Consider the following 13,720-nt stretch of genomic DNA (forward strand, 5'->3'; position numbering starts at 1 on the left):
GACATTATAATTATAAAATTCTTTTATTTCTATATTATTTGTTCTTATTCTATACTGATTTATGCTCATATTGTGGTGAGGTGAAAAATTTTTTCAGAGCATGCAGTCATTCAATTTTGAGTACAGGCAAAATGGCTTGATAATCACTTTCTTTCGTCAATAATTGCTGACGACGAAACTTAAGTGTCATTATTTTCAACCATCCAGTAAGCTGTCATATATGCAACGGAAAAAGGCAAATTCTCCACCACCAAAGAAATTGAAAGCTCAACCTTCTGCACTCAATGTCATGTTGTTTTTTTGGACCCTACAGTTTACAGATTTTTTTTTGTGGGAGGAAATCTTCATCAAGACCGTTAGAGCAGATCGCAGTACCCAAGAAACCTGGCTACTACCCCCTAGTGTGTGGGATTCAGTCCGCTCTCTCGATCCAGACACCCGTGAAACCGAGCGAATCGATTGTGACATCGCGACTGCCTACCCACTAAAAAACCCTCATTTCAAGCCGCGGACACTTGATACGTGTTCTTAGCAAACTGTACTTCGGCTACCCCGCTGCTCTCCCTCTCTCTACACCATGTCAGTAATGCCGACAGTGAGGAGTAGTTCATCTTTCTTATTTTATTTGATTCGTTTCATACAATAAAAATAACAATATACACATTCATACACAATAATACCATACACTCAACATACACACATATAAAATCCATAATAATAAGAAATAAAAGTCTTACAGTTTTCTGTCACTCTTTCTCGTGTTTTCTTTTTTTTTTATTGTTTCTGTTATTGGGTCTACTATCACGCTAAAATTCTCTGCATTTTGCATGGCTACAGTCATTATATTCTCTGGTGCTGTCTCAACTAGCCTTGTTCTCACATCTTGTTGTTTATCGTGAAAAACGTTGCAATGGAGTACGCAATGCTCTGTCCCATCGCGCACTCCGCATTCTATACATAAATCGTCATAAGTTTTCCTTATGCGATATGTATAAGATCTAAATGAGCTGTGTCCGGCCAGGAATTGTGTAAAAAAGTAATTTTTTCTTTTAAACCTACATTTAAACCACTCTTTCACCTCTGGAATTAGTGTCTTTGTCCATTGTGCTTTTTCTGTCCGTGCCTCCGATTATTGTTGCCATTCGTTTAGTATTTGTTCTTTTACCTCGGCTTTTACCCGTGGTAGGTGGCCGTTATCATTTTCGTATAAGGTCTAATGTTCTTTCGCTAGGAGGTGAATGAGGAGCGTACCCGCAATCACCTGTAGAACTATCGTCGATGTAGTCCGGTAGGCATTTATTATCTTGAGGAGGGATTTTTTGGATTCTTGTTAATATTTCTTTATATTTTTTAAATCTTAACACGTCAAGCCATACAGGTGCCCCATATAGGAGGGTCGACTGTACCACCTGGAGATACATTTTTCTTTTATAGATACTCGACCCGCCTATATTTGTCATAATTTGGTCATGGTAGCGGTTCTCTGTTCAGCCTCCTGAACTACATTTATCAGGTGTTTCGTGTACCTCAAACCTGAATCACGGTGTATGCCCAAATATTTAGCACAGTTACTCAGATTTGGTCCCTGTCTTGGTCCCTTTAGTACTACTATATCTATTTTGCTACTTGCCAACTCTAGGTCATTCTCTATCATCCACCTGTTTGAACTTGAACTAGCTCCGTCAAGCAGCAAGACTAAAAAGTCCAGGGAAACTCTCTAATATCATTCTTCTGCATGACACTGCTCGGCCTCATGTTGCCAAAGTAGTGAAAGAAAATTTACAACGAAAATATGGAGAATATTGAAGTATCCACTCTCTAGTCTCGATTTATCGCCTTGTGATTTTGATAGCTTTACATTTTTACTCAAAAACGCGTTAAAATGGCGAAAAAGAATTCTCAAGAATTCTTTAAGCAGGATATTATATCGGTTGGTGAAACAATGAGATATGTGCCTTAATTGTAGTGGTGATAATTTATAGATATATTAGCCAATATTTTTTTTTTAACCAAAGATGGGTTTCAATTGTACAAACCTCGTATCTATAGTAAAATAAACATATAAGTTATTCAAGGTCAAGGTATGCTCAAACAAAAGTTCAATTAGTGGATCAGTTTTGGTAGGTCACTAACCTAAAAATAATATACATGAACTGTCATTTTTCTTTACGAATTATGGCGACTAAATGGTCTTTTATATTGTTTAAATCTCCATTGGGTTTTTTTGACCTTATTCAATTTTTCTTGTCCACTTTTTGGTGGGACATACTCTAACCACATGGGTTGAATTTCCTAAGCCTTGTGGTACCACATAGGAAGTAAATCGCAGTTGCATGCTTAAAATTACAATCCATCGACAGTCTCCTGCATGAAGCCAACAACCACATTAACTACAATCCATGCAACTTTATGAAGTTTACCATCTAGTCACCTGCATGAAGCACTATTCTCAGTTTGGGTGCTAGAAGTTCCAGGTTCAAATCCTTATTGAGACCACATTATTTTATTTTATTAATGGAATATCTTAATAGTAATATTTAAAATACCTTAACGGAATTAAAAGATGTAACATACATATATTTTGTATATTTTTAATACAACATAAATTACTAAATAACCTAATTAATTTCCCCACTTCAAAACTAGAAAACTAACAAATTACTGACAGTATAAATTAAGTACATTTTGTAAATGATATTTTTATTTCAGGCTATGGTAGAAGAGACGTAGTAGAATTTCTTTTATCGGCTGGAGCTTCAATTCAAGCTCGAGACGATGGAGGATTGCATCCATTACACAACGCTTGCTCGTTCGGCCATGCTGATGTCGTCAGGTTGTTACTAGAAGCTGGAGCTAATCCTAACACCAGAGACAATTGGAATTACACTCCACTACACGAAGCTGCAATCAAGGGTAAAGTGGATGTTTGTTTAGGTTAGTACATTTTAAAACATTTTTTTTATTTAGTTGTTTGATATACGCATTATTCTGAAACGATTTTCTTGTGGCATGTTTACGTTAACTATTATTTTTAAAAGGTTTAATAATTTTAATTGAGTTTAAATGTTTATTTTAAAGTTAAAATGTTTTTAAATTTTAAAAACAAATAAAGTCAGTGAGAAACTAGTTTTTTTTATAAATCTTCTTAAACAAGATTTTTTTGTGCCAGCCGTTTAGAAAATAGGGAAATGTTACCATGTACCGAAATATTTTGCCTACCACATAGGGTATTGCTATGGGGATTGAAAATTGGGGACAGAAGTTACTGGGGTAGAGATAGGGCAAGCAAAATAAACGAAACTTATGCGAACGCCACTCAGGGTTTATTTGGAGTAGTTGGGTCGTGGATAAGTGAATGAAACTATGGGATTATATAGGGGCAACTACAAAAAAGAAACAAAAAGAGGGTACTTACATGAATCTCCTAGACAAATGGACAGAACACAACAAGAATGACCTCTAGCTATTTAAAATAAGGACGCCGCTTCGAAGGATCCTTGTCTTGCTGGATAAAGGAAAAAGGCTCTTCCTTCCCAAAAAAGAAACACAAAAGGGGTTAGGAGACTTTTCTAAAATAAATAGACAAAATGGTTCAGAGAAATAAATTAAACATTTATTACTGTCTCACCACAAACAGTTACATATATTAAATGGTACAAAATATATACGATATAAATAGTTACAAAAATGTATACCAAAAATAACAAAGAAAACTTACATGTCATTATCCGTTTACAAACTCGGGAGATGCTACAAAACTTACAAAAAAATACTGGGCTATAAACTGTGGCAAAGAAAATTACAAATTACAAATAAAGATATCTTTTTAGATAAACTATATATATATTTAGATAACCTTCTTTTATAAACAAAACAAACTAATGTCACAAAATAATAAAGCTAGCTGTCATATGTCAACATTTCATTTTATAACAGAACAATTAAAATGACAGCTAACCACGCCCTAAGACATATAATTTTAATTATTACAAATTCTTAAATTTTAACGAAAGCAATTATTAGAAAAAAAAAATGTCTATTTTTACTCTAAAATTTAAACACAAAAAGTTACCTTGATTTTCACTAAATTTCTTTTCTTAACATATTTTCTGAGGTTGGAAACGACCTACGAAAATTTCTGGAGGTAGAACTGGGACAAAAAACTACATCTCCACTGCGAATTACATGCTGAAACTGGAAACATGCGGGTATTTTTCAGAGCTGTTGCACACGACACAAATCTCTTAGGTGCTTTGACAAATAGCAATAGTGATTACTCTTCCAAATTTTAAATAGAGTATATTTCACTATTTTCAACAAATTTTGTTGGTTTCTTTACCCACTAACTAAAACGTCTGCTTTAAAAGCCCATCATCTTCAACCTAAAACTTGAATTCATTCGACCCTCGATATCGGCCGGGACTACCTATGCCACCCTTTTCAAATCTAACGTGTTCTCGCAACCGGAATAACCCAAATTTCTCGTTAAACATATCACAAAACTACCTTGAATCAAACTACTTTTAAATTTGTAGAAATAACACGTACAAATCAATAAAACCATATTTAAAGTCGCAGTTACAAACTGGATTTTGGAATTCTTTTCTTTACCTTACAATGTAAATAGAATTGGGGAATTATATATACTCGGGCCAGTGACGTACTAGAAAATTGTTATACCTTAAATATTAAATAGTTTAAGGGATTTTCTGCAAGCTACAACCACTAACAATGACAGAGAGACACAACATAAACTTTTTTAACTGTATTCGTACACCATTTTAGTTTATTCTTTTCTTCCTGTTTCTAACGTTTTTATTTGGACTTTCCCCCCTTTTCTTTTCTATCTGTTTCTAACGTTTTCACTTAGACGTTTCACCCTTTAACCCTATTTCTTATTTGATCATCATCATCATCATCTTTGGCTCGACAATCCTTTGTGGATCCGGGCCTGCTCTAAGATTCGTCGCCATTCTGTTCGATATCTGGCGACCATATCTTAAATGTTACGTGTACTCAGTGCTTCTGTACGGAGTAGAAAAGTGGACATTGAAGGCGGAAACTCTATCAAAACTTCAGGCTTTTGAGCTTTGGTTATACAGAAGAATCCTGAAGATACCATGGACAGACAAAGTCACCAATGAGGAATTACTGCGGAGGATGAACACAACCGCTTACTTACTTACTAGCCAACCCCCACCCTTGGCATGTTAGCCATTTGGTGGCGCGCTGACCAGTATAGACGAGCCGTTTCTCGTAGGCGATCAGGGCTGGGCACTCAGGAAGGTGAGCAGCATCCATCTGGGGCTGATCACATAGTGGACAGTTGTCATTTTCGCGGACGCCGATGCGATGTAGATGGGAGGCCAGGTAGTCATGCCCCGTAGTTGTTCTGAACACGGCTACACTAATGGGTCTCGGCAAGTTGCGAGGGATTGGTGACTCTATTAGGTGGGCCCAAGATTTTCCAGCACCGGCTTGTATTTGCTGCTCTTTTATCTTCGCTTTGATTCCTCTTCTAATGGTGGACTTTGCTGATGTGTACGATTGGAAGCTAGGGGGCTGTGGAAGAGTAGTGCCTTCTTTTGCAAGTTCATCCGCAGCTTCATTTCCTTCAACACCGACATGACTAGGGATCCATTGTAGAGTAATCAGCCACCCTTTTTCCATCAAGTTCGATAGTTGGACGCGGCAAGATATTGTTTTGGCACAGTCGGTGTATCGATTTGTCGACAGGGCGAGGATTGCGGCTTGGCAGTCGATGAAAAAGGCAACTTTTTGGGGGTGTTGGAAATTCTCAAGATTTTTTGCAGCTTCGTGTATAGCAGCAATTTCGCCGTCGTAGTTGGTGAGAGGGGCACCCACAGCTATAGAGCCTTTAAAGAACGTTGAGACGTATCCTGCTCCTGTTCTTCCCGAGTCCGGCATCGAGGATCCATCGCAGTATATGTGGATCCACTCATGTGCTGGGTACTTGGTGTGTATCGTCTCTAGGGCGGCTTTCCTTAGGGCAATGTCTGACGATAAGTGTTTCGGGTCGTTATGGTTTTCAAGCAGTAATTCTGTGTTTGGTAGACAGCGGGCCAGTGTGGTTTGCGCTGGGAAGGGGGCGGCTTCCGACAGGACAATGTGGTATTTTTCCATGATTTGGTTTGCTACTGTAAGCGGAGTGGTTTGTGTTTTAAGACGTGAGGCTGCTTGTCTATATTCGTCCCATTTTTGTGGAAGTATTCGTCTTTGCCTTTCCCAGAAGGTTAACGCGTGTTGCTCTCTGCGGCATTGTATTGGTTCAATACCGGTCTGGGCTTCCATTGATGTAATCGGTGTTGATTGATGAACACAACCGCGGATTTGGTCAACATCGTGAAGGGCCGTAAGAGAAATCAAGGCAGATACGAGCTATTACAATAATGCATTTTGCAAGGTAAACTTGAAGGAAAAAGGGTCCCAGGACGAAGAAGAATATCCTGGCTTGCTAACCCGAGAGCATGATATAGAAAGTCCTCAACACAGCTATTTCGTATAGCAACCAACAAAGTCATCATAGCCAGAATGATCGCCAACGTTCGGAACAGACAGGCACCCTAAGAAGAAGATCTGGCAACCTGTTGCCATTTTCTGATTTTTAATATTCCTAAGTCGGTTTCAACTCCATCTAACCATCTAATCCGCAGGCGGCCTATGCTTCTTCTTCCTATAGGTCTATAGGTGTTCCTGTGGTTAGCTTTTTGACACATTTTCTTATTTGGTCATTGCAGGTTTTTCTGGGTTTCTCTCTTGTTCTCTTCCTAACTTTCCCCATTTAAGTATCATTTGTGCTATTCCATTTGATTGTATTCTTACTATATTTACACAATAAAACACATTTACTCGCAGTTTATGTTCGTTTATATTGTGTACTAGCTGACCCGCCGAACTTCGTACCACCTTAAAATTAAATAATTTATCAAAGTTTTATAAGCTTCTCTTTCGAGCATGTTAAGTAACAGAAATCTCTGGAAAATGATATGAACCCGGTCGAGGTGTTTAGCGACTTTACCATTTTTTAATATCTAACAGCTGCTTCGAAAACACAATTACTCTTTGATATATTGCAGAAACACTTGCACGATATTTGTCATTTGAGCGTCTTAAAAGCGCAACAAATTAGATAATGTTAGACATACGTTTAGTTAGTCTGCAGCAGTTAATTGGGGAATAATTATTAAATAAATCGTAGACTAATTTTCGAAACCAAATTGATTATTAGATGTCGCTACATTGCGTCTATATGAAGCCATGTTAGAGTTGCTTCCTAAGACAGAAGAGATTTATTTCACGTTCAGAGCGTTTGCGAAAGCCGTTCTGATGATGCCTATTGGGCTGAAATACGTATAAACGGATGCGCAAGCTCCCTATACGTGAAATAAAATCTTAACTGTCTTTTCCTTCCTAATTATTAAATAGTTTAATAATGAAAATATCTTTCAAAGTTCTGTCCAGTCCCTGTTATGACCTCTTGTGGGCCAATGTACATTCATCCCAAACGATTAGTTTTCATATATGTAAATTGTTCGCCATTGCTCTATTTTTGCTCTTCCAATAAACTTGCAAATATTCCAGATGAAGCCAACGCTATGGCTACGGCGATCTGATCCTTACCAATAACAATAAAATTAGTAATGTTTTTCTGTCCATCCCCAGCATCAAGGAAGTAAATTCCACCAGATTCGATGTTCACCGCTTCTATCAAACTATCGTACGCAATTGTTTGTTGTTGATTCAAATGTAGAAAATTTTTATGAACTATTTCGACATATTCTTCGGTTTTGAACTGTTGTTCTCTTTGTCACATATTACTTAATTGTGCGTCATAAAATTTCTTTGAAAGATATATCAAGCTACATAAAAAACAATGTCTTGATAATAAACTAAAATAAAAGACAGACCAAATGAGAGAATAAACAGAATAAACAATTGAATTAGCATACTGCTGATCTGTTAATGTTCGTAAAATTTAAAATTTGATTTTTTGTTTTATTTTATTGTATTTTATTTTATTCTAATTTATTTTATTTTATTTTTATTTAATTTTAGTTAATTTTATTTAATGTTTAATTTTATTTAATTTCATTTAATTTTATTTTATCATATTTTATGTTACTCTATTTTATTCCATTTTATTCTATTTTATTCCATTTCTAATTTATTTTATTTAATTTTTATTTTATTTTATTTTACTTTATTTTATTCTAATTTACTTTCTTCTATTTTATTTTATTCTATTCTACTTTATTTCATTTTATTTCAAATTATTTCTTTTTATTTTATTTTATTTTATTTTGTTCTATTTTATTGTATTTAATTCTATTTTATTTTGTTTTATTTCATTTTACTCTATTTTATTCTAATTTACTTTATTCTATTTTATTTTTTTATTTTATTCTATTCTACTTTATTTAATTTTATTCGAATTATTTTTTTTATTTTATTTTATTTTACTTTATTTTTTTTCTATTTTATTCTACTTGATTCTATTTTATTTTTTATTTTATTCTATTCTACTTTATTTCATTTTATTCGAAATTATGTTATTTTATTTTAACTTAATTTAATTTTAATTTAATTGTATTTTATTCTAATTATTCTATTTTATTTTTTTCATTTTATTCTAATTTATTTTATTTTATTTTTATTGTATTTTACTTTATTCCACTCTACTTTATTTCATTTTATTCTAATTTAGTTTATTTTAATATATTTTAATTTAATTTTATTCTAATTGGTAATATTCAACTCTTGATTAATTCTTAATTAGATCGTCAATATCGCGATACCGTCAATTCGATCAGATCATCTTTCGTGATAAAGCTAAAGACTGAAACTCGTTACTTTTTTCTGGACAAATAATGTTGCTTATAGCTACCATGCATTGTTTTACAAATGCACCATTCTATAATGTTTTGTTACTTTTAGCAATTTTGTAAGCTACAACATAACTTGTCAGTGTTGCAGCCTTGTGAGTATTACATTGCTTCTTAAACATGTTTTTCTGCCCACGTAACTTCTTTTTTGCCTTTCAGCTAAAGTCTTTCTCTTTGCCTCTGTCATATGCTTTTATTTTGTATTTGCATGTTTTTTTAGAGAAGGATTGAAACAAGTTGAAATCTTAAAAAACTGCAACCGATTCATTACAAATGAGGCACACTGGTTTGTCTTTAAATTCTGTAAAAAAATATTTCCATGACCATTATTCCTTAAAACCTCGACACTCAGAACTAATTTTGCGTTTGTTCGTCGTCATTTTGCTGCGGTAACAAAACAACAATCCAATATCAATACATCGCTCAAACAAGTGAATATTAATTTTATTGTTATGTGATTTACTTAAGTATGCCAAATTTAACCTTAATCCGTTGAAGATATCTGCTTCAAAATTGAGTTGCAACATTTTACCTCAACAAAAGATACATTCCTACATACGTTGCAAATTAAATAAAAACTTTTAAAACACACGAATTTAAATTAGATTAATCATATGAACAAACTGTATTCAGATTTTATAAGTAGGTACAAAAGATCATCGTACTCTGCGGGTATACCACTGTCTGTTAGCGGACTGTTGTAGCACGTTGTAGTTTCGAAAGTAATAAAGAAATTATACTGCATACGAAGATGTAATTTGAAGTAAAACAAAACTCCGAATGAAGCTAGCACGGGAGCGGGCCGTGATACAAAGAATAACAGGTATGATATTGCGCAGGCCACTGTCAGCAGATACACTACTCTTGACGTCACAATGAGAGTGGCCGTCATTGTAATATATCTGTTTTTAATGGGAATTTTATTAATTTTTTAACTTTTGGCTTCTTTGGTTAGCTTGTTGTAGATTTTATGGTGTTTTGTGAGATTTAAGTTGATTTGTAGGCTTTTTAGTGTGAAAAAAATATTATTAGGAATATTTTGAACTCTATGCTATTTTATAATTGATAGTGGCTTTGTAGGTATACCTACTTTATACGGACAATATTTTGGTGTGTAATAAATTATAAATAAGTAAGTAAGTGTAATGAGTCAAAAACACACACTGGAGATTGAAAATCCGGGTCTACAAGACTATTATCAGACTAATAGTATGTTACGGATGCGAGACATGGGTGATGACAGAAGACACAAAACAAAAGCTGGAATTCTTCGAGCGAAAAGTCCTAAGGAAGATATTTGGACCTATTAACGAAAACGGAGTATGGAGATCCAGGTACAACCATGAACTCTACAAATTGTTCAAAGAGGCACCGATCTCAGAATTCGTTAAACTTCAGAGACTTCGCCAAAAAGAGCCCTAAATAGTAAAATGCAAGATCAAAAGGAAGGTCACGGAAAATGTGGGAGGATGAATTTTCAGCCGAAGCGCAAAATTTTCTAGACGTGAGAACCTGAAGAAGATTGGCGCGTAACCGGCAAGGCTGGAGGAATAGTTTGTTGGAGGAGGACAAGGCTCAATTTGGGCTGTAGCGCCATTGGAGAGAGAGGGAGAAAGAGTGGGCGAGAGAGAGAGGGAGAAAGAGTGGGCGAGAGAGAGAGGGGGAGAGAGAGAAGGAGAGAGAGAGAGAGAGAGAGAGAGAGAGAGAGAGAGAGATACGTTTAATTATTATTGAGTCCGTACTTAATACTCAACCATACTCATACCCTTCCTGTATTTTTTAGGGACTTTCGCTAGAAATACTTTATAAGCTGAACATAAAATGCGTTGTGAAGTAGCTGGTTGTTTGTGTTTGGAACAAAACCTCAAGGATTTGTTCCAAACACTTTAAGCTGGAAGACTTTTGAAAGAAATTTGCAGCTTGAATTGCTGCAATATGAATCAAAGAAAGGATCTAAGCTGATGCTGTTCCTTTTCTTCATCTACGACAATCAAAAAGTTTATTCATAAATCAAAGAAGGCAGGAAAGGCTTTCCAAAAGAGTCGAAGAGGATTGTGGATAATTACACAATCTCTTTCGATCTCGAATGTATTTTAGAATTAAGACATTAAACCTAACTTTTAAAGAAGATATGAGAAATAAAAGAAAATTAAACAAAAAAGTAACTTAAAACCTTGTGTTTTATTTGTTTTGTCGATTTTATTGCAGATAATTAACGATCACTTATTTTCATCTGTTTACGTGCAACTAGACGAGTGCTCGATCCCCTCCTTGAGACTGGCGCCAAATAAGACAAGCCAATAAAAAGAGAGCTCGTAAAATTTACGAAGGGTATCTTCTTAGTATTAAAAAGCGAAGAGTACAAAAAAAAAGTTTTAAATAAAATTCACAAATTTATTTTAGTTCACTGTATTGTTTATTAATTTTTTAAATCAAAATAATAAAACACCTATACTTCAATAAATCCGAAATAGTTCAATAGAAACTCTATTAATCTATAAAATGACTTTTTATTGCCAATTAAAAATGAATTGCGTTCCGAGCGCCGATGTTCTTACGGGGAATATTTAAAATCACTCTCATTATGACGTCATGCGCGAACTCGTCCCAATTTTGAGCTCGGGAGTACAATACGTGTTATTCTTTGTACCATGGGAGCGGGCAGACAGTTGCCGTGGCGACAATACGATACGCACCAGCCGAAGCACGCGGTCACTCAAACACACCCGCACACTACGCAGGGTCGGATTTTAACGCTTCGCGGGCCGGAGATGACCCGCGGGCCATAGTCTCCCGATCTCTGTTGTAGAAGATGGTAGTGCCGAGTATCTGTGTAAACAAATAAAGTTACATATTCATAAGGCAGCAAAAGAAGCATTGGCTTTACTGGACAATGGGAAAATTCGAAACCTGGAATGATTTGAGACGATGATCTCAATATGTTAGTAAAAGATAAAAAACGACGCGTGGCACTTGGGTGCGAATATGTGGGTTAATGAAATTTGATGTCAGCTTACGACCGAATTGTTAATATTTTTTTTATAATAACACCAAACATTTCCACCAAAGTTCTTTAAAATTTAAAAAACATTAATTTGTTTGTTTAAAAATTTTGTTTAATGATTTAAGTAATTTTCAAAATTTGCTAAATATAATATAAAATTTATTCATTAATTACATTTTCATTACTATCTTATATGTATGTTTAATTCCTTCACTTTGATTGTCAATATGTTCTAAAAAATAAAACGACTGTTTATGATGAATAAAATAAGATTATTTATTTATATTTATTTATTTATATAAAAGTACGCAAGACTGCATACCTTGGACACATACTAAGAAATAATAAATATAGTCTTCTGCAGGTCATCATGCAGGGCAGAGTCGATGGCAAAAAGGGAATAGGTAGAAAGAGGAAGTCATGGCTGCGAAATATTCGAGACTGGACAAACATGACTGTAGACGAATTATTCCACGTTGCAAAAGACAGAGAAGCTTTTAAAAATGTGGTCGCCAACCTCCGTTAATGGGGACGGCATAGGAAGAAGAAGATTTATTTTATTTTAACTTATTTTATTTTGTTCATTTAATTTATTTAATTTAATTAATTTATTTTTTAAAACATACCTATTTGTACACAATGCGCAATAATTTGTAATTTCTTTACAGCTCTTCTTCAACACGGCGCTGATGTTAATATCCGCAATACGGAAGGCAAAACTCCGCTCGAAGTAGCAGACGTTTCGACGCGACCTGTACTTACAGGCGAGTACCGCAAAGACGAGCTTCTAGAAGCTGCCCGTTCCGGAGCTGAAGATCGACTTTTGGTGTTACTTAATCCGTTAAACGTCAATTGTCATGCTAGCGATGGAAGAAGATCGACTCCTCTTCATCTTGCGGCTGGGTACAATAGAAATAGAGTTGTACAGTTATTGCTTCAAAACGGAGCTGACGTCCATGCTAAGGATAAAGGGTAATTATTATATATATATATATATATATATATATATATATATATATATATATATATATATATATATATATATATATATATATATTACAGGATCTCAATTGTAAATACAATATATTTTGAGACGGCGATCGTCGTATTCTCGTTCTCCTCTGCCAATCCTCCCCTTCCAAGGCATGCTCCTCCTCCAAACCTCTCGATTCCATCACTCTTCTCATTCCTTTATTCCATAAGCGTCGAGGTCTCACCTCTTTTTCAGGGGGCTTCCATCTGTGAAGTTTTTGGGGCCAACGTACGTCAGGCATTCTCAATAGGTGTCTAAACCATTTTAACCTCTTCTTTCTATTCTATCAATGACCGTTTCTGTAGCATTCATGTTATTTCTTATAGATTCGTTGGTCTTCCTTTTCAGCCTTGATATTCTAGCATTTCTTCTCAAATAATCCATTTCAACTGTTAACAATCTTCTCTTCAGGTCTGCATTAATTGTCCATACTTCAGAGTCATAATAAAGAACTGATTCAACCATGGTTTGGCCTATTCTTTTTTTGTTCCTTTTGGAAATGTTGCAACAACTTAAAACAAACAACTTAAAATAATCTCCTATGCAGACGACGCAATACTACTCTCTCAAACTGATTTACAACGTATGCTGCACCAATTTAATATAACCGCCAGAAAATTTAACATGTTAATTTTCCCAAAAAAGACAAAATGCGTGGTTACAACAGCAAATTGACTAAGACGTAAATTGGAGCTGGAAGGTCACATAATAGATCAAGTGATGGAGTTTAAATATCTAGGCATCACATTATCTAGCTACGGAAAGCTCGAAACTGAAGTG

At 34.9% G+C, this 13,720-nt stretch overlaps 1 protein-coding gene across 1 annotated transcript in view; it reads left to right on the forward strand.

Annotated features, from left to right (window-relative positions):
* Tnks (tankyrase) overlaps positions 1–13,720 on the forward strand; it is a 79,599-nt gene that overhangs the window by 10,806 nt on the left and 55,073 nt on the right. The window contains exons 2-3 of the mRNA XM_072530184.1: positions 2,710–2,934; positions 12,576–12,879. Coding sequence (XP_072386285.1) covers positions 2,710–2,934; positions 12,576–12,879 — 529 coding nt within the window. The remainder of the gene's footprint in view (positions 1–2,709; positions 2,935–12,575; positions 12,880–13,720) is intronic.

Source organism: Diabrotica undecimpunctata, chromosome 4 (genome assembly GCF_040954645.1).
Source record: "Diabrotica undecimpunctata isolate CICGRU chromosome 4, icDiaUnde3, whole genome shotgun sequence".
NCBI classification, from domain to species: Eukaryota; Metazoa; Arthropoda; class Insecta; order Coleoptera; family Chrysomelidae; genus Diabrotica; species Diabrotica undecimpunctata.